The sequence below is a fragment of the Marmota flaviventris genome, chromosome 1, assembly GCF_047511675.1.
Source record: "Marmota flaviventris isolate mMarFla1 chromosome 1, mMarFla1.hap1, whole genome shotgun sequence".
In the NCBI taxonomy this organism is placed as follows: Eukaryota; Metazoa; Chordata; class Mammalia; order Rodentia; family Sciuridae; genus Marmota; species Marmota flaviventris.
The window spans coordinates 157,676,323-157,697,509 of record NC_092498.1 but is presented as its reverse complement, the minus strand read 5'-3'; the positions used below and the strand labels follow the sequence as shown (position 1 = coordinate 157,697,509).

The 21,187-nt window shown below is 44.9% G+C and overlaps 2 protein-coding genes across 4 annotated transcripts; one reads left to right on the top strand and one right to left on the bottom strand.

Annotated features, from left to right (window-relative positions):
- Positions 1 to 3,963: 3,963 nt before the first annotated feature.
- On the top strand, positions 3,964 to 9,028 carry LOC114082069 (tubulin alpha-3 chain-like). Its single transcript, XM_071609174.1, has 4 exons — positions 3,964 to 4,084; positions 4,973 to 5,121; positions 5,448 to 6,128; positions 8,732 to 9,028. The coding sequence occupies exons 1-4, from the start codon at positions 3,964 to 3,966 to the stop codon at positions 9,026 to 9,028; spliced, it is 1,248 nt and encodes a 415-aa protein (XP_071465275.1).
- Positions 9,029 to 9,668: 640 nt separating this feature from the next.
- Mzt2b (mitotic spindle organizing protein 2B) lies at positions 9,669 to 20,819 on the bottom strand. Of its 3 annotated transcripts, XM_027924352.2 has the most exons (4): positions 20,603 to 20,819; positions 20,271 to 20,419; positions 19,284 to 19,463; positions 9,669 to 11,217 (listed from the first exon to the last, which is right to left on the bottom strand). In XM_027924352.2, the coding sequence occupies exons 1-4, from the start codon at positions 20,767 to 20,769 to the stop codon at positions 11,060 to 11,062; spliced, it is 654 nt and encodes a 217-aa protein (XP_027780153.1). In that variant the 5' UTR covers positions 20,770 to 20,819; the 3' UTR covers positions 9,669 to 11,059. The 3 variants fall into 3 exon arrangements, with proteins under 3 accessions (XP_027780153.1, XP_071474234.1, XP_027780154.1); XM_071618133.1 differs by lacking the exon at positions 19,284 to 19,463 and having other exon boundaries at positions 20,223 to 20,419; XM_027924353.2 differs by lacking the exon at positions 19,284 to 19,463.
- Between the last annotated feature and the right edge of the window lie 368 nt (positions 20,820 to 21,187).

Below are 21,187 nucleotides of genomic sequence, written 5' to 3'. Positions count from 1 at the left end.
ACTTGGCAGAACAGAGATGTTAGGCAGTCTCTAAGGGAACAAAAAATACCAGTGGGGTCGTACAGACAGGGCGGTTTCACAGTTTCACAGCTTTCTGGTCTGGGATCTTCGCTACAAAACTAAAAATTATGGGGATCCCAAAGAGCTTCACTGTGGTTAATAGCTACTGCTGTTTCATATTAGAATATGAAACAAGAGAAGCTTTAAAACTATTTATATATTTACTTAAAAGAAACGCATGTTATTATAAATAATAACTATTTAAGCCTGAGTAGCAAATGTTTGTTAGGTTCCCCCCCCCCCCGCAACCCAAATGAAGTATCCTAAGGATGCCTAAAATCCAATCTACTCTGGAGGCTGAGACAGGAGGATCACTTGAGCCCAGGAGTTTGAGACCAGCTTGAGCAACATAGACAGGTCCCTGCTCAAATTTAACACACACACACACACACACACACACACACACAAGGTATCCTATAAAAAATTGGCACTGAAACTTGCAATTCACTCAAGTCATACTGTATTTAGTACGAGGATATGGGGTTTATATAATAGTCTGTCTGTAATGTTTTGAGCAACTAATAAAAAATTTTAAAAAAAGAATAGAAATGTAATAAAATTAGTAGTTTTTAAATCACTTCCTCAAGGAAATTTTTCAATGAAACTGATTTTTTTCCCTCTAAGTTTATGGGGGTGGTGCCATTGCCTTGATCACTGCTAAGGTGTCAGCAGTTTTATGCACCCTTCTGCACCCACTAGGTACTTGGGAGCTCCACTGAGGACTGTTTTGGGAAAAGAGATCAGCAGAAACAAAGAAGCATTGATTGGAGGAGGCACATCTTTATTATAAAGCAAAGGGAGGGCGGTTGCAGATTTGGTGGCAGGAAGTGATATACCTGCATAAGTATAAAACAAGGTCAGCTACAAAGAATATGGCCAGATTATTGGCCTGGGGTTTGAAAAGGTTGGATGAAATTTTCAATAATTTTTTCCTGCAGTGCCTGAGATTGAACCCAGGACCTCATACATCTTAGGCAAGCACTCTACCACTGATCTGCATCCCCAGCACACAAGTAATTTATTTTCAGAGGAGACCAAAGAAATGTAAAGTTTGATCAAAGAAATGTAAAGTTGGAAGATCATTGTGAGGTTGGCAATGCTGAATTTACTGGGAGTTCTCTTGAAAGCAAGGGTGGATTTACCTGGTTGCTTGGATTTGGCTCTTTTTTTCTTTTCTTTTTTTTTTGAAATGAGGAAATTAAGAGGGCTGGGAATGTAGCTCAGTGGTAGAGGACATGCCTGCATATGGGAAGCACTAGGGTTCATCCCAGCACAACAACAACAACAAAAGAAAAAGAAAGACAAGAAAAACAAAAGTAATGACAGATTTGCCAAGTCAGATCTTACTGATTCAGGGTTAGCAGAATGCCAGTGATGATATCCTGTGAAATACAGAGTGTCTGGATTTCAGTAATGAAAAATCCTGTATTGTTGGATGGCTTCAAAAGGATTTTCCCAGAGTGCTGAGCAATTTCCTCAGAAGAGCAAGTTCCTTGCATTAAGAGGGAAATTTCTTGTTGTGGTTAAATTATGTAGAGTTTATTTGAGGAAATGAAACATCACCTGTACATCTCCCAGAAGCAGAGCAGGTTCTGAGAACTCCATCTGACAACATGATCTGAGAGCATTCATTGATAAACTGAAGTGAAACCTAGAGACCAACTTCATTGGCAATAGCCTAGTCAATCGAACAGTCAAGTGGTTGCAGTTTAAATGCTCACTTGTTTACAGGTGACTCAGTCAGCTGACTCCAGGGACTTCTGCAACCAGCTAAGGCTTATTTACTCTGATTGAACCCTGAATGGGGTTGGTCTTTTGAGCCCACTGCAGGTGCCCAGTTCAAATGCATAGCCTCCTACAAAATATCCTTTAACATTTGGCATTAGACAAGTTCCTTCTGGAACTGAATGCTCCATTAGGGATGATGGGGGTTTGTTGCATAATGTTAATTTTTTTGAGGGGTGGGTGGAGAGGGCACCAGGGATTGAACTCAGGAGAACTTGATCATTAAGCCCTATTTTGTATTTTATTCAGAGACTAGGTCTCACTGAGTTGCTTAGTGCCTTGCTTTTGCTGAGGCTGGCTTGGAACTCATGATCCTCTTGTTTCAGCCTCCTGAGCCACTGGGATTACAGGCGTGCACCACTGTGTCCATGTGGATTTTTTTTATGTCCTGCAGAGTCTGAGATTTGGTGCTCCTATAAAAGGAAATAGCATATCGAATGGGTATAGTCCCTCAATTTTATTTGATCTCCTCTATGTATTTGCGAAGGCAATGTATTTACAATTGAATAAGTAGCTAGTGAGTGTGCAGTTACCTCCCCTCCAGAAACAGATGCTTCATTGAAGATAGGTATTTTTGTTTTTTGAGAATACTTTAAAAGGGTACAATTGATAAAGTTATGGATAGCTTTATTTATTTATTTATTTATTTTTGATGGTAAAGAAACCATCAAGAGGGCTGCGGATATAGAGCAGATGGTAGAGTGCTTGCCTTATATGCAAAAGGCCCTGGGTTCTAATCCCCAGCAACACCACCACCACAACAACAAAAAAAAAAGAAAAAAGAAAGAAAGAAAAGAAAAGAGAGAAGACATCAAAAGACAGTTTACTTGGGAGGCTTAGGCAGGAGGACCATGAGTTCAAAGCCAGCCTCAGCAAAAGCGAGGTGCTAAGGAACTCAGTGAGGATTCTCTAAATAATATACAAAATGGGGCTGGGGATGTGGCCCAGTGGTCGAGTTGCCCCTAAGTTCAATCCCTACTACGCCTCGCCACCAAAAAAAAAAAAAAAAAAAGACATTGTACTATAAGAGCACTTGTGATATCTGGGAGTCATTATACTCCTAGACTTAAAGGGGTGGGGAGAGAAGGGGAGGGAATGATTACTAGAAGTTGAGAGGGTATCTTTTTGAAGAGTATTGACTGTTGAAAGTAAGTTGTGGCCTGGATAAAGGGACTCAGGCAGTCCATTGTAGTCTGGCATGGAGGGAGCATCCTGACTACATTTGCTGTAATCTCAAGTTCCTGCCACTGCTGTCTACTGGGAAAACCAACCAGAAGCCATAGGGCAAGAGTTAAGATGTCTCAGCAATCAAGCACAGTGGCACATACCTATTATTCTGGTTACTGAGGAGGCTGAAGCAGGAGGATGGCAAGTTTGAGTCCAGGCAGGACAACTTATTGAGATCCTGTCTAAAATAAAAAATGTAAAGTAGCTCAGTGAGAGCACACCACAGGGTTCACTTCCCAGTACCATACACACACACATGGTCTTAGCCTCTGTCCTCTAAAGTGTCAGAGACAGGTAATACTACTTATCTATGAAGTAGGAGGAGGAGTAAGTAGGATAGAGAATGACAGAGGTCAATCTGTCTGAGCAGATGGAAGACACACAGTGAATACCTGGGCTTGGGCCATGGTAATCTGGAACCTAGTCTATCTTTCCTTGCTTAACTCTTCATTTCATTATCTGTTGCCCAGTGCACAAACTGCTCTATCTTCCTCAGTTCCCATTATAAGCCACAATAAGGAGTTCATTATTAACGTTACATGGCTTGCAGGCTTTAAAAAGAATCCTGGTTTTGCAAAGAGGTTTAAGTTCTGTGGCTGACTGTGCCACTTAACAGCTAGAGTGCCACAGAGCAATTCAGGTAGCATAGAGAACAGGGGTTGAAAGTGAAGTTTATGAAAGTGCCAGTCACTGAGGCACTGTAAAAATACTAAATTTTAATGCTTTGCATGCTATATGGTTTAATTTCCCTTGAAGAGGAGTGGGTTTCATGTTTATGTTCTGGTTCCCAGCGCGAGTGTCTCTATCCACGTGGGGCAGGCAGGTGTCCAGATCGGCAATGCCTGCTGGGAACTGTACTGCCTTGAACATGGAATTCAGCCCGATGGTCAGATGCCAAGTGACAAAACCATTGGCGGCGGGGATGACTCGTTCAACACGTTCTTCAGCGAAACCGGGGCTGGCAAGCACGTGCCCAGAGCAGTGTTTGTGGACCTGGAGCCCACCGTGGTTGGTAGGTGCTCAGGCCTGCAGGGAGGCCTTCCTGGGAGGGTGGGAGCGCCTTGGTAAAGTCCCATGTGGACTCCTTGAATCCCTGTGCAGAAAGGAGGGATGTTGAAGCCTATGCTCCCAACATTGCTGGGTGAGGCACTCACTGGTGTGGACTGAAGGTTCTTGACTGTGGGACTCAGGCACCTATCTCAGGAAACCTGCCCTGCAGAGAAAAGCTGGTAGCCAGCAGTAAGCTGGGCTGCAGAGAGATTCCCTCCTAGCTGACTCTGCTGGTCAGGTGGCTCCCGTGCACACCCAGTGCAGGGTGTGCAGCCTTGATTCCCTCCTTCATGCCACCCACACTGACATGCTGGCACACTACAGTCTTGAGCTACCCAGAGACGTGGAACCTTAAGTGTAGAACATTCATTGGATTCCTCTAGATTGGAAGTCCTAGGTAGTTTCCCATAAGAGGTGGAAAACAGAGCACCTTTCATTGGTTCCCCCGGGACATAACAGAATACCTGTGTGACCAGGCCATATGCAATTCCCTGATGGCACGGCCCCGCTGAAGTCACGCTGACCTGGTGACTGCGGGTTTATGAGTGAGTTTTTAATTGTTCCCTTTGATGTAGCTAGGGGTAGGAAAGAAAGATGTACCTGGAGAATCACCCATATGGGCATGTGAGCATTTTGCCCTCAGTGGGAACTGATCCTGCTGGCATTTGTACGACTGTTGACTCTACCTTGTAAGAGCCGTAAGTGGCATTTGTGGTTTGTGTATCACACAGAGATTTTTCCAGTGTGTGCTTTGTAGATTCAGCCGTCCTGCGGCTGTGTCCACCTTAGTGAGTACAGCAGGCCAGGGAGACTCCCAGAACATGGGTTTTTTTTTTTTTTTTTTTTGTAGATGAAGTGCGCACAGGGACCTACAGGCAGCTCTTCCACCCGGAACAGTTGATCACTGGGAAGGAAGATGTCGCCAATAATTATGCCAGAGGCCATTACACCATTGGCAAGGAGATCGTGGACCTGGTCCTGGACCAGATCCGCAAACTGGTAGGAAAAGCACCAAGGAGGCTTCTTGAAGAGGTTCCCGGGTGGGGACGGTGGGCCTTGGATTGTGAAAGGGAGGTCATCTGGGGAGGTCTTAGGTCAGGTTCTGGGATCTGACCAAGTCTACAGAGTCTTCTTGTATGGTGTCTGCTGAGATGCATTGATAGCTGTCTCTTGTCTGCTTTGGCTTCTGAGGGTAATGCCTGCTGGTTAGGCACTTATTTGAGTCCATGTGAACTTGTGAGAGCACAGAGAAGTGAGCCTGGCCTGTTGGAGTTTGGTGGTGTGTCTTCCACAGCCTTTGGCTCACATTGTGTGGTTTCTTGCAGGCGGATCTGTGCACAGGACTGCAGGGCTTCCTCATCTTCCACAGCTTCGGGGGCGGCACGGGCTCCGGGTTCGCTTCTCTGCTCATGGAGCGGCTGTCAGTGGACTATGGCAAGAAGTCCAAGCTGGAATTTGCCATCTACCCAGCTCCGCAGGTTTCCACAGCTGTGGTAGAGCCCTACAACTCCATCCTGACCACCCACACGACCCTCGAGCACTCCGACTGTGCCTTCATGGTGGACAACGAAGCCATCTATGACATCTGTCGGCGCAACCTGGACATCGAGCGGCCCACGTACACCAACCTCAATCGTCTCATTGGGCAGATCGTGTCCTCCATCACGGCCTCCCTGCGGTTCGATGGGGCCCTGAACGTGGACCTGACAGAATTCCAGACCAACCTGGTGCCATACCCCCGCATCCACTTCCCCCTGGCCACCTATGCCCCAGTCATCTCGGCGGAGAAAGCCTATCACGAGCAGCTCTCAGTGGCCGAGATCACCAATGCCTGCTTTGAGCCGGCCAACCAGATGGTGAAGTGTGACCCTCGCCATGGCAAGTACATGGCCTGCTGCATGTTGTACAGGGGGGACGTGGTCCCAAAAGATGTCAATGCGGCCATCGCCACCATCAAGACCAAGCGCACCATCCAGTTTGTGGATTGGTGCCCCACTGGGTTTAAGGTAGGACTGGGTGCTGTCTAGTCATCCTGCTTGTCAGCAAACAGCAGGCCTGAATTTTCATGATGCTCCTGAGAACACAAATCCGTGTGGGAGTCAGTGCTTTTTTACTTGGGTTAGGCTCTTGGTTGCAAATTAGTGAATCAGAATAATTTATTCATTGATATCTCTTGAATTTCCTTTCTGAATCACACTATGTATTTGTAGTGAGCAGTTTTAAAAATTTTTGTTAAACCCATGAGTGTTTTTCCCACTTTTCAAGTTTATTTATTTATCTATTTATTTATTTTTAAAGAATATCTTTATTTTATTTTTATATGGTGCTGAGAATTGAACCCAGTGCCTCATGCATGCTAGGCGAGCACGCTACCACTTGAGCCACATCTCCAGCCCCTCAACTTTATTTATTTATTTACTTATTATTATCTTTTTAAAAAAAAATTTTTTTAATATTTATTTTCTTTAGGTTTCGGCGGACACAACATCTTTGTTTGTATGTGGTGCTGAGGATCGAACCCGGGCTGCACGCATTCCAGGCGAGCGCACTACCGCTTGAGCCACATCCCCAACCTATTACTTATTATTATCTTTTTGGTGGTGCTAGGGATTGAACTCAGGGCCTTATGCATGCTAGGCAAGCAATGTACCAACTGAGCTCTATGTCCTCAGTCCCATATTTTTTATTTTGAAATGGTCTGGCTATGTTGCTGAGGCTGGCCTTGAATTTGGGATCCTCCCACTCAATTCCCATGTTACTGGAATTACCACACCTGGTGCACTTATATTTATATTTTTTTAACAGAATATAGTATTTTCTGAAGAACTTTTGTGCCCCATTCTGATGGTAGGATTAGTGTGGGTACATTGGTGATTAATGTGTGTCTTTTTAACTATTTTGAATTTGGGTGTTACTAAAACAGACTATTGTCAGTTAATCTCACTTTATTGTATAGGTATGTAGAAACTAATTTCAGTTTCAATATCCTATGGATTATCCAATTTAAGGAAAAACCTCCATGAATCTTTTTGTGCTGAAAATGGCAATATATATTTTTTCTTTTAGCTTCTTAGAAATTCTGGTGTGAGTTTTATAAAACACAAAACTTGAGTCACCTCTCCACTGGTACAAGATAGAAACTGCTATCTATCTACTCAGTTTTTCTAATAGTAGTTTCCTAAATCCTGTTGATTGTTAAAACTAGTTGTCCTTGGGCTTGGCTTGGCTTGGCTAGATTTTGTTTGGCTTTCTTTTTCTTTCTTCCTTCTTTTCTTCCCTCCTCAGGCATCAAGCCCAGCAAGTTGTATATACTAGGAGAGCACTTTACCATTGAGCTCTTGTCTTTGGTTTTCATGCTATGTTCCCTGGGTTAGCTAGCCCCTTATTGCTTCTGGTGGCTATACTGCAGTAGGTTATTTTTAAAATATTTTTAATTGTCAATGGACCTTTATTTTGTTTATTTATATGCAGTGCTGAGAATCGAACCCAGTGCCTCACACATGCCAGGCACGTGCTCTACCACTGAGTCACAATCCCTTTAGATTCTTTATTTTATTTTATTTTTTGTAGTTGTAGATGGACAGAATGCCTTTATTTTATTTGTTCATTTTTATGTGGTGCTGAGGATTGAACCCAGTGCCTCACGCATGCTAGGCACGCACTCTACCACTAAGTCACAACCACAGCCCATACAGTAGGTCCTTATCTAGTATTTTTTGCTCTGGGTTTTCTTCTCTAGATCAGGGGTTTACACAGTTGTTAAACTGGCTGCCAAATTTTATAAATAAGGTTTGGTCTGACTAGTCACACTTGTTCACTTACAAATTGTTTATGGTTTTGCATATCAGCACAATTGAGCAGTTTGGACAAAGAATTGTGAAATGTGGAATTTTTACTTTATCACTTTTTACAGAATAAGTTTGGTTCATCCCTGCTCTAGTTGTTACTACACAGTTCTGCCAAAACTTCTGGTCAAGTTACTCCCTGATTCTGAAACATGGAATGCTTCCCCTTTGGTATCTCCTTGAGCATGTCACTCCCTCTCCCCACTTAAGACACAGATAGGCCACCTTCTGCCACTGTGGTAGTAGTATTCACATGACCTTTGATCTACTACCTTCGTATATATCACAAAGGTTTGGTTGCTGGGTCAGAAGGGGGAGATATTCCCTGAGCTTTCAGTTATATACAGTTCTCGGGATTTATCTGGGTGGAAAATGTTTTGGTTACAGAAATTCACCATCTTGTTATGGAGAAAATCCACAAAGAACACAAGGTAGTGTGTTTTCAGAGAGAAGATGGAGTCCTTTCCCTTAGTACCATAGTTAGCATAGTTGCTTAGACCCAGCCCTTCAGGCACTTGAGACTGAGCCAAGGATGACTAACTCCAAGGCTTATTTTTCCCTGCTTTTTCCTTTTCTGGAACCATTACCCTGTTGACCCAGCACCATGTGTGATACAAAGAAGGGCTCAGTGCCTGTTTACAGGGTCAACTGAGCATTCTCAGAGGGTCATCAGAGGGCTCCTGCAGTGTATCTTTATATGAGGAAAAGTAGCCACCATTTCTGGGTTTGATATAAGTTTCATGGAATGCTTTCTTCCCTGGCAGGTGGGCATTAACTACCAGCCCCCCACAGTGATGCCTGGAGGAGACCTGGCCAAGGTGCAGCGGGCTGTGTGCATGCTGAGCAACACCACTTCCATCGCGGAGGCCTGGGCCCGCCTGGACCATAAGTTCAACCTCATGTATGCCAAGCGGGCCTTTGTGCACTGGTATGTTGGCGAAGGCATGGAGGAAGGGGAATTCTCAGAGGCCCGAGAGGACCTGGCAGCGCTGGAGAAGGATTATGAAGAGGTGGGCGTGGATTCTGTGGAAGCAGAGGCTGAAGAAGGGGAAGAATATTGAGTGGAAAGATGAAACTGGCATGCATTCCTTGTCAACTCTTCTGCCACTCCTCAGCATAGGAGCCTTCACATTGTTTACAATTAAAGTTTCAGTATAAACCCTAAATTTCTGTGTGCTGCATAACTTTGTCCATAGGAGTGGATAGGATCTTAGAACCACACAGAAGGCCAGTCCAGACTCCATAGTCTACTGATTAAAGAGGGACTTGGGGATTATATTGCTGTAATGTTAAGGAACCACTGCTGAAATGATTTGACTTGATGGAAGTATTTCAAATCTAGTTTCAACCGGGTGTGGTGATACATGCCTGTAATCCCAGCGGCTTGGGAGGCTGAGGCAGGATTCACAAATTCAACTCAGTAACTTAGCAAGGCCGTATGCAACTTAGAGACACTATCTCAAAATAAAAAATAAAAGGACTGGGGATGTGGGGCTGAGACTGTGGCTCAGTGGTAGAGCGCTCACTTAGCATGGGTGGGACCCAGGTTCGATCCTCAGCACCACATAAAAATAAAGGCATTGTGTTGTGTTCATCTATACCTAAAAAATAAAATGTTAGAAAAAAAAAAAGGACTGGGGATGTGGATCAGTCGTTGGGCACCTCTGAGATCAATCCTTAATAAACACACACACACACAAATCCAGTTTCAAAGCATAAAATTTATAAATTCCTAAGGAAACTGAGTTGGATTTTTCCCATTTTTTAAAAAAATTTTTAATTTGGGGCCTTCTCTGTTGATGAGACTGAATAAAGCATAAGAGTTTAGAAATGGAGGGCTTAAAATCTGAGGTCTGAGGGTAGGAAATGTCCACAAAATCCCTAAAACTGAGTCAAATGAGAAAGATCAAGGCAATTTGAGGGGAAAGGGATATTACTGAATTCCCCATAGCATGCATGACTCATTAAGTCACAACATATCACTATAACCTCAATGTTGTGTGGCCAGTTGGAGACAGTGCTCTCCTTCTATGTTCATACACTCACACCTCTTACCTAGTATTGTGAACAGTCCTAATAGGGAATTCCACCTCTTGCACTTCAAGGGAAACATGTTGAGCTGTTTATAATAAAGACCTGGCAATACATATATCTTCTCTTGGACTTAAAAGCTGGGACCAAGAAAGTCAAGTCACTGGTTTAAGTTACTTGGTTAGTTAGGCTATAGAAAAACTAGGACCAGCACATACCTCATTCTAAATCTATGTGCTTTCATATGTTCAAAAAGTGATAGAGAACATTTGATTTTTTTTCCTTAACACTTTATTATTGAAACTTCCCTCTGATCCTCATGGTTAAAATTCTTACATGTAAATTGAAAAAAAAAGTTTCTTGTGTGGGATGACATGGACTGAGGATAAGAATGAAAGCTGGAGCCATGCACTTTGGAATGAAGGAGAATGGGTGTGATGACAAAATAGGTACAAATGAAATCCAAGAATTACACATGCATTATTACTATTTCCACAGTTCTCTTGTCCATAAAAGTTATCATGAGATTGCAATATTTATATATTCAAATCAATTTAAATGAAATCAATGTTTATAGGTGTTTTGTTGACCCAGAGGGCTGATACATGGAGAAAATATAGGACAATTTTGGTGTTTGAACAGAACTTTTAGTCTAGTGGCTCATTTCAATAAAAATTTTTTGTGTGGTGGCATGTGCTACTGTAGCTGTAAGACCTAAAAAGGGACAGATTTAGTTTATAATGTATTATAAGGACCGAGTTGTAAAGAAGTTTTGGGAGACCATGTCATATACTATCTATCCTATAATTTTAAAAATAAAATAGCCCTAATAAAGTAGAATAAAAGACGCCTTTAAAGTCAAAAAGATACCTACTAAAATAAATTGTGTGTGAGGTATAAATGTTTACATCGTTTTAAACTTATTTCTGATATTTTCTTGTGGGGAGAACAATGATTTTGATTCTCAGCTTTTTAGAGAGACTTAGTGGAAGGAGATGGCACACAGCTTTTGCTGGGAGAACAATGGTTCTAGCACGCTGGCAATGCAGTCTGTTCTCTTCCTATGTGCTGCTCCTAGAGGTGCTCTTCCCAGGGCCGCCTCCCTTGGGCAGCCTTGTGGCACTGGGTTGGCGGGGCATCCTTTGGCTGGATCCTTCCCGGCTTCCACGTTCTGCCAGTGTAGGTGCTCCACTGAGAGTAGGGCCGCCTTTGTTTCTTCCTAAGAAAATAACACAACATTAGGAACCAGGGTAAACGCCATTGTCAAAGCTCAGTTAATTATATTTGTGTTCCTTGAGTAACATTCACGTTAATGTTACGGTCTGGGTGCCCCACATCAGTCTGGAGTCCTGTGGCTCACATCTGCCTAAATTAGCACATCCCAGAGAAGCCCTTGACAGTGTGCAGGGGGCCTTCTAGATGTCATCCCAGGGATAAAGCAGGAATGTTTTGAAAGCAGAGGTGCATTCAGGGAAAGTATACCCCTACCTGGTCTGCACTGGACAGTGTACATGATCTGCCCCTCAGCAGGTAACAGGAGGAACAGGCTGCCACCTCCTTCCCAATGTATATTCATACTGTACCATATGTAACTGCCTTGATCAGATTCTGACAGGAAGTACATTCACTAGAATTGAAAGCAGATTTCAGATTTTGAACATTATTTCTCATATTGTTTTTTCCCTACCTCTATGGACTATTCTTTAAATGCAGTGGTCAAGCCTCTTGTTTTCAGGGTTAGCTATCTGTTCCATAGTTGGATTCCTGCTGAGGTTTGAAAACTTGAAATTGTCCAACTGCTAGATAGTTAACCTGTGATGAATCCCACTGGTTCACATAGTCCTTGCTTTGCATATTCTTTTGTGCACTGAAAGAATGAAAGATCTGTAGCCACACTTGGACCAGAGTTTTATTTTAAAGGGATGGCTTCTCCTGGGCTCAAGATATTGACAGTATGAGCAAGACTGAGAAGATCCTGTGGGGACAAGACATGACTGGGAGCAGGCTTGCTCATGGGGTCACAGTCCCTTACACATGTAGAGTCTATCTCTTCCCTGGCCTAGCAAGGTATGCTCTGCAGGTTTTGACCAGGATATATGTCCCCTGCTTGAGCCATGATATAGGGTTCCACCCCTATCTCTCCACCTCCAGATTTTTTCCTTGTCCTGATTAGACACAGGATACCCTGGCTACTTTGAGACCCCTGCTTTGTTTTCCCCTGAAAGTACCGAATCTAAGCTTTGAAGATTCCCAGATACTGATCAACATTGTTTAGGTTGCCTGAAATACTAAAAGATGAAAGTGTTACCAAACTCACAGAAACAAGCCCTCTCCTGTAGCCAGTTTCCTTGAACCTAATATAAACTGTATATGATGATCCCCTGGGGTTGGGGACATGCCAAAGTGACCTCTCCTATCACTGTATTTCTCCAGGAACATGCTACAGCCCCTCTATAAATCCCTCTAATAAATACTTTGGATTGATCACCCTGATGTTTAGTGCTTCTTTCTTTGACATTCCAACTGGCCTCAAGCCAGGGTGGTTATAGGAGTTCCCCTATTGCTACTTTTGGGGGCAGTTCCAGCTTTGGGCTCAGCCCTTTGATCATGGTTTTTCCATGGCCTATTCATCAAGTTTAGCCAAATAGCCTGCAAAAGAAAACTGTTTTTGGAGCAAAGATGCTACAAGGTGTCTTAGAATCCATGAGGTGGAAACCCATGTCTGAGATAGTAGAGACACTGGCTCCTGCAACTCACTTTTTATGCTCTAGAATCCTCACCATGAAACTCTCCCCAGATTCTTTTTCTTTCTTTCTTTCTTCTTTTTTTTTTAATTTGTAGCATAATATCTTTCATTGATATAGGTGGGGAATTCCTTTAAAGTCTACTAACAAATTGAATTCAACAGTAGTCAAATTCATGATCAATGTTTTCATCAATATTGAAAAGTTTTCAGAATTTTTTGAATATTGCTTTGCTTTGTATTCATTCTCTGGTTGATGAAGGAATTTTGCATTCCTGAAAGACCTCCATGGGAGGAGGGTAATCACCTAGGAATGTCACTTGAATTCTTCAATTGTGATGAGAGCCTCCCCGGATTCTTGTACAATAGGATGGCCCTCCTTATGAGAATTTCCAGAAAGTTCTTCCTTGGAGAACTAGGGGATCTTTGCTGTCTGGTTAGGTGGGAAGGATAACTGTGGTGCCACACTTTTAATGCTGATATCTTGTCCTTGTCTTCCTTTGATTTTCCCCCTGTCTCACCTCCCTGGAGGTGATTACATACAGTTGATCACTCAAGTGATTACATAAAGTTGATTCAATAAAAATGTAGTAACAGGGTACCCAACAATTGAGGTGTAGAACAGATTGGAGCATGTGATAGGGTGAAGTTGGGCCCACTCAGCCTACCACTGGCTCACGAAAATGATACAAAGTAGAGAATGGTCAGCAGGAATTTCCTTTGGTACAAGCGGTCATCATTCTTGCCTTCATTGACTGGTCAGTGAGCACAGATCTTGTCACCATTGGTTGGATGGGCCTTATCACTCTCAGCATCTCCTACAATATGCAAATGGTCATAAGGGGCCACAGTCCCTCTGCACGCTAAACCAGGCATATGAAACTTTCTGTATCAGTTAGCCTAATTCTGGGTGCTCAGGTATCCACATGCTGGCTGCAAGGGATGTTTCCTGACAGAAGCAGAAATACAGCTCAGGGTGGGTCAATCAAGCTCGCTCCCAGCAACTGGCAGGGCAGGTCTCAGACATGGGCCTGACTCTGAAGCCAGCTTTTCCTCTTGCTCTGAGTTTCCTCCTTGTCAGGATAATGACCAGGTCCATCTAGAAGATGAAGGATGACAAGGAAATGGAAAGGGACAAATCATGTCCATCTTTAAATCTGACAGGATCAATAAGCCCAGTGTAATATGAAAGAGTGAACAGGTATAAATCTAAATCATAGAAGACATTAAGAAACAGTCTAAGACTTGGGGGTATAGCTCAATGATAAAGTGCTTGCCCAGCACGTACAAAGCCCTAGGTTTAGTCCTCAGAACCACACACACAAGAAATTTATATAATTATATATATGTGAGATAATTAAATGGATTTTTATAATCTATGTATTATATATGTGTTATGTATAATACATGTACATTTTTAATATATATTCACATATATATGAATGCCAACCCATTTGTCCAGCTGTGATTCTTAGAACCCTTCAGGAATCACATACTTTCACTATTAGTAGGGACACTGATCCAGGCCTCCTCATTTTATGCATGGACAAGGAGGCCAAGGGTTTTAGGCCAAAGGGGAATGGTCTGTAGTGACATGATGGAGAAGCCTTTACAGTGCAGAACTAGTTTTATCAAGAACAGTGGGATTATTAAGGATTGGTGGAGTGGGAGGGTGGTGGCAACTTATGCTCCCAGGCCTGGTCACTTTTAATGAACCAAAGATAAATAAGAACCACTGAATGTTTAAAATATCCTGCCTAGTTCTCTTCAAACTTTCGTGCCACTCCTACCCCTAAAACCAGCTGGTGATCTCTCAGAATTTTATGATCTCCTATAGAAGCAACCCCCAAAATGTATCAGTCTGTCAGCTACCCTGTCATGGTTTGGTGAAATCCAGAAGCTAGGGAGTGGACCAAGTTGGAGTGGGATCCACTCTGCCATTTATCTTTTGAATAGCCTTTGTGAGCCCCAACTTGCCAACCCCTATAAACTTGACTCGCTGACTAGGCAAAGCAGGTAGAGAATGAGGATTTATAAAGATCCTTGGTGTAGCCAAGCATGGTTATGTGTGCCTGTCTAGTTACTTGGGAGGCTAAGTCAGGAGCCCACAAGTTTGAGACATCTTGGCAACATACTGAGACCCCATCTCATGAATAAATAAATAATAAATAGAAACCTAGTATGTCCTGCTTTTCTCTGTTGGTCTAGAGAGGCTTGTCTCCTTTCTGAGTGGGAATGCCACCTTATGGTGACATGGGTCAGCAGGCATTGGTGTTAAGGAAGGTAAAAACTGGAGTGGGCAAGGAGAGGTAAGAACTGAAGAGAGGGTAAGAAAACACTACAGGATCCTCTTCAGGAGCATGCTGTGGTGAGGGCAAGTAGCATCAATAAGTCTATATCACACTGGTCAGTGGCAAAATAGCAAGCCACCCCAAAATCTTCTTGAGCACACAAACTTGTGTCCTGGTAGAGGCCAATTTGGTTCCCCAGGCAAAGGGCACAATCTTCCTTAAGGCAAAAAAATCACAGGTCTGTGCTGTCACCAGCTACTACTGTTGCTCTCTGGCCACAGTAGAGGCCTACCTGATGCTTCCAGAACACATACAGACCTAGTGACAAAGACATACATATAGGACAGATGTACCCATGTGTACTCTTAACTCAGTCTATACTTGGGAAGGCGTTCTTTCATGTGGATGTATCCAGTGCCCCTACCCCTGGGCTTGTGCACGCATGCACAAACACCCACACCCACACACCTTTCCTTGGTGTTGCTGGAAAAAAGTGTTACCATCTAAGTGCTGAAGCAATGCTGTCCAACAGTAATATGATTTGAGCCACATATATATAATTTAAATAGCCACATTAAAATGAAAGGCTGGGGTTGTGGCTCAGCGTTAGAGCACTCGCCTACCATGTGCAGGTCCTTGGGGTCGATCCTTAGCACCACATAAAAATAAATAAATAAATAAAATAAAGGTATTGTGTCCAACTACAACTAAAAAATAAATATTAAAAAAAATAAGATAAAAAATAAAGAGAAAATGGGAAGTTACATTCAGTCAGTTATTTATAGTACTGGGGATTGAACCCAGGAGTGCTGTACCACTAAACTACATCCTCAGCTTTTTTTGTATTGAGACAGAGTCTTGCTAAATTGCCTAGGCTAGTCTTGAACTTGAGATCCTCCTTCCTCAGCCTTCCAAGTCAATGAAATTATAGGTGTGTGCCACCATAACCAAATAAATTATGTATTTTAATTAACCCAAAATATGCAATATACAGTCAGCCCTCTATCTGTGGTTTCCACATCCATGGATACAACCAATTTTGGATTGAAAATACTTAAAATAGCCAGTGTGTTGGTGCCCACTTGTAATTCAAGCACACTTGTTGATGCATACTTGCCTCAGTAGCCTGAGGCAAGAGGATCATAAGTTTGAGGCTAGCATAGACAACTTAACCAGACTCTGTCTCAAAATTTAAAAAATTTAAATAGGGCTAAGGGGCTGAGGGTGTTGCTCAGTGGTAGAATACTTGTCTAGCATGTATAAGGCCCTGGGTTGGATATCCAGCACCGACAAAAAAAAGAGGGGGTGCTGAGGATGCAACTCAGTGGTATAGATCCTAGGTTCAATCCCTACCACCACAAAATAATAAAAATAAAATTGGAAAAAAAATTGCATCCTTAAACAATATAGCAACTACTTACATAATATTTATATTGGATTAAGTATTCTCAAGCTGATTTTAAGTAAACAAGAGAGCTGGGTATGGTGGCATACATCTGTAGTCTCAGATCCTCCAAGGACTGACACAGGAGGAATGCTTGAGCTCAGGAGTTCAGAGCCAGCCTAGGCAACATAGCAAGGCCCCATTTCTAAAAAAATAAATAGAGGCTCAGGATATAGTTCAGTGGTAGAGTGCTTGCTTAGCATACATGAGGCCCTGGGTTCGATCCCCAGCATCATCCAACAGACACACACAAACACCATTCCTTTGAAGAAGTGTTAGATAATTTTTATGTATATTAAAAAAGAATAAGTGGGGGGGGGCTATGGTTGTAGTTCAGTGGAAGAGCGTTTGCCTGGCATGTGTGAAGCACAGGGTTCGATTCTTAGCACCATATATAAATAAATAAAGATCCATTGACAACTAAAAAAATATTTTAAAAAAAGGATAAGGGAGGATGACATAGGTTATATGCAAACACTCTGCCATTTTATATAAGGGACTCAAGATTTTGGTACTTATGGGGGTGTGCTAGAACCAATACCCACAGATATCAAGGGACAACTGTATTATCATTTCAACATGTAATCAGTATATAGCCATGAGCTGTTGCATTCATTTTTGTACCAGTTCTTTGACATCCAGTGTGTCTTGACTGCAACAGCCATACATGGCTCATGGCTCCCTTACTGACAGCACAGATCACATGACCCATATTCCACATACCGAACCTCACTCTACATGTTCTGGAGGGACATATTTTCAAAATGTATTGTTTCCCTAAACCCAATTAGAGAACACTCAACTGAATTTAATTTCCCCTCAATGACTACAGGCCCTCACTGTGACCAGCATTCCCCGTCTGTGTTTCTGAGGTCTTATGTTTCCCCCTTCTCTGCTGGGCATGGATGAGTCCCTGCAGGCTTCCTGGATGGCTAGGAATCCAGACAGCACCATCGTACTTGCTGTGATTTACAGACTCAAACTCCTGAGTGGGGCTCTGGCCCATGTGGCCTAGAGCACCTCCACACTGAGTTCTGTGGGAAACCTAGGGCAAGTTAACCTCAATGGTTCCAAACTCTGTCATCCCAAATGGATCACTTTGAGCATTCATATTTATTCCACTATATATTTTGTCATTTATAAGGTAGCTGGAATGTTTGTGTGGGTGGATGCTATGACATACAGGCCTTAGAGATCTCCATCTCATCTGGTGGCCCCTTGGCTGCAGCATACTCCTGGCATAGCCCTACCTCTGCCTCACTCCTCTGTATATCCTCCCCACCAACCAGCCACCCCAGTCTCTCCTCTGTCCCCCTAGGCATCTTCTCAGGTCCTCCATGTCCTCCCAGGACTGGGGTCTAGTTAAGCTTCCAGGATTGAGTCTTTGAAAGCCAACAGCCCTGTAGGGCCCAGCACTTCAGGCCACTCCTGTTCTTGTGCTGAGGCTTCTCCCCACTTCCCTGGAAGACCCATTCTTCCTCTTTGGTGGGTTATTAAACCCAGGAGAGCTTTACTACATCCCCAGCCCTTTTTATTTTGAAACAGGGTCTCACTAAGTTGCTGAGGCTGGCCTTAAATTTGTAATCCTTCTGCCTCAGCCTCCTGAATCTCTGGGATCAGAGGCATGCACCTCTGCACCCAGCTGAGCCCTCATGCATTCACACAGTGCTTCTGCTCCCTGTGCTTCACCCCCACATATCTTTTGACTCTCTATGCTTTTTCTCCCTTTTCCTTCTGCCCCAGGTTAGGCCATGCTCCTACCAGTGGCCAGGACACAACACATGACATACCACTATCCTGCATCTCTGCCTCACTTTGTTCAGCCCTCTCCACACCACACCATCTGGCAGGGCTGCAGAGGCCCTGCCTAACTGGCCCCTCCTGCCCCAACCTGCTATGGTAGTGCTGCAGGTTTATAATTGAATGGACCATACCTCTTTCTATCTTCATCATTGTAAGTTTATCTTCTTTCACTGGACCCAAAGCAAGTCCATCTTATCTACCTTCTGGGCCTTCATTGGCAAGAACTGGACCTGATACCTGGGGTTACTGATTGAGTGAGCAGCAATGTCCCTTCAAGTGAAAGAGACCCTGTTCCCAGTCTCTCCTTCCCAGTCCCTTGGCCCTTCCCCACCCTCCCTGGGCCTGAGCTCCAGGCAGTATCTGGAATCTGGAGAACACAGAGGGAGGGTTTGCAGGAGGGTGCAATCAAAGCACCCTGAGGCCTCACACACCATGCTCTGGGCATCTGGCAATACCCAGAAGATACCCCTGTCCAGGATGAGAGAGGAAAGGGGACTCAGATTGCAAGTATGACTTATAGGACAAGCTTACATCACTCATATATATGGTACTGCCAAGGGGGCTGGTGGAAGCCATAGCATCTGTATTATCTTCTAGACCACCTATCCAGGTAGGGGACAGCATCTAAGAGGCTGAGATGCTTCTCATACCTGAGGTTGTGCTCCCAACACTATGCCATGTTGCCTCTTCCCTGCCTCTCAGCCTGCTGTCCTCCCCTGGAGTGGAGACCTTTACAGTGTAAAAGTCTTACCCACCAGAGTTAGTCTCTGGGGCATAGAGGTATTAGCCCCACCCCCTGACCAGCCTAACTACATGTTCTAGAAGTACTGTATCTTTAGTAAACTGAGTTAGAGAGAGTGGCCTGGCACTAAGCTACAAGGCAGTAATGGCCTGCACATTCTGCCCTTGCAGTTCAAAGCTGCTCTGGCCTCACATGTGCCATGGCAGTTTCCAAGGAAACAAGAGAGCACACCAACCCCCAGAGATAAGCCAATAAACACGACCTGCAAAAGGAGAGAACAAGCAGCAAGAGAACCGGAGGGAAGCGGGGGGCCCTGGAGAGAGAGGCGAGTGCGTGGCAGCTGGGCCGTGGAGCAGAACCGGAGAGGCCGTAGGCCGCAGGGCAGAGGAAAATGAGGACCTTGCAGGGGGGCTACTGTTCCTGGCAGAGAGAAAGGAGGCCTCTGGAAGTCAGAGAAAGACACAAAGAGAGCAGACAGAGGGTAGGTAAGTGAGGCAACCTGAATGCCAGTGCCTGGGGCCTCTCCTGGCTCAGGCATATGGATCCCCAGGGCCCTGGCACTACTCCCCTCAGGGACCTGCCTGTGTGGCTATCCCAAGTGCTTCTAGGCAGGAAGCCAGCCCTGGATCTCCTTTCATTTGCCTGGAAGATCCTGCTGAATTTCAGAGGGTTCCCAGCAGCCTCTGTGGGACAGAAGCAACACACAGGGAAGATGATCAAGGACAGTGGATCCATGGTGACATACTCTTAATCACCAGCATCTGCTCATTCCCAGTCATGATCAAGAAAATGAGGAAGCCCTTGAAACTTGAGTAGAGAGGTGCTCCAGTAATCCTTGGAGGAAAGCCCGGCTGGCCAGGACCCTGGGCAGAGCTCAGGTCAGGGTGAGGTACAGGCAAGGGGGAGCATGCCCTGGTCTATGTACACTTCCCTGAAGGTTTTAATGCCAGGACAGGTAACAAAGCCATCTTAATTCCCATGCTTGTGGAATGAAGGCATGAGTGAAGAGGCGAGAAGATGGGGCAGGTGAATTCCAGTCTGTTTGGAACACCCTAGGGCCCCCACTCTGCAATCATGATCTGGAAGTGCACTTCCAAGGGTGGCAACCGAGCCAGGGCCTTGAGTCTGTGGATGGCCCTAAAGGTTCTAACAGGAGACTCACTGGCAGGCATCGCCATTCACGGCTAAGCCTGGACTGTACCTTGACACCTCAGCCACCGGGGAGGGGAGAATGGGGCCCAGCTCTGACCTCGGGTCTCCGACACGCCCGACGTGGGCAGAGACAAAGCCAAAGGGTCCTGGGGATCGCTTGCCAGCCTCTGCCCGGCACACATGGACTTGAGCATCTGGAAGACGGCGAGAGGGGCCACGTTCAGATTCAGCAGGTCCACCAGGATCCTGGTGAGAACAAAAGTGATGCTCAGTGAACCCTTCCCGCCACAAGACAGGCCTGCCCTGGAGACCCGACACCGGCTGCGGGCTCTTCTACACCAGTGGGTCCAGGTTAGGGCGTGGCGGAGGCCAGGAACCGGGGTGTTTGCGGGTCGGAGGAGCAAGAAGTCACCACCCGCGCCCGCTCACTTGAACACGTCGGGATCCATGGCGGCGCCAGCCGCCTGCGCCAGCTCATACAGCTCCATCTCCTCGGCGCTCAGCACCTTCTTCCGCCGCAGCGCGAGTTTCTGCAGAGTTGCAGCCTCCAGAACCGGGGTCGCCCCGAGTCCGGGACCTCCGCCGGCAGCCGCCATGTAAGCTGCGGGTAAGAAAGCGCGCGCCCTGACCCTGCCCACCCGGCCGCCGCTCCGCCAAGTCGCAGTCGGACGGGAGTTCCCACAGCGCCCTCTACCGGCTGCTGACAACCATCCTTCTCCCTGCAGCGTCCTTGCAGAACCAACTAGACTTCCCCAGCTCTGAGGGCTGGCATGCGGGGCCATCTCACGGAGTTATTCGAGCCCTAGACTTTTATTGAGGGCCCACTGTGTACTATGTAGTGTGTTAGGCGTGTGGATGCCATAGTGGAACACAGAGATTAGCTTCTTACAACCAGATCTTCCCTGATAGATTGCATTGATCTTGCTCACTTACACAGCAACACCTAGCACAATGCCTGGCTTAGAGTGGGCGCTTCCATGTCGCGTGTAATTGTATTTTGGCGTAGGTCCTCCA

What these genes read in the sequence shown, in the direction of transcription:
- LOC114082069 (XM_071609174.1), top strand. Translation starts at nt 3,964, where the DNA reads ATGCCAAGTGACAAAACCATTGGCGGCGGGGATGACTCGTTCAACACG. An exon ending in CCTGGAGCCCACCGTGGTTG is followed by an intron (nt 4,085 to 4,972) that starts GTAGGTGCTCAG and finishes TTTTTTTTGTAG; the next exon opens with ATGAAGTGCGCACAGGGACC. An exon ending in GGTGCCCCACTGGGTTTAAG is followed by an intron (nt 6,129 to 8,731) that starts GTAGGACTGGGT and finishes CTTCCCTGGCAG; the next exon opens with GTGGGCATTAACTACCAGCC.
- Mzt2b (XM_027924352.2), bottom strand. Translation starts at nt 20,769, where the DNA reads ATGGCGGCTGCCGGCGGAGGTCCCGGACTCGGGGCGACCCCGGTTCTG. An exon ending in GGGCGTGTCGGAGACCCGAG is followed by an intron (nt 19,464 to 20,270) that starts GTCAGAGCTGGG and finishes TCTGACTTCCAG; the next exon opens with AGGCCTCCTTTCTCTCTGCC. An exon ending in CTTGTTCTCTCCTTTTGCAG is followed by an intron (nt 11,218 to 19,283) that starts GTCGTGTTTATT and finishes TTATTTTCTTAG; the next exon opens with GAAGAAACAAAGGCGGCCCT.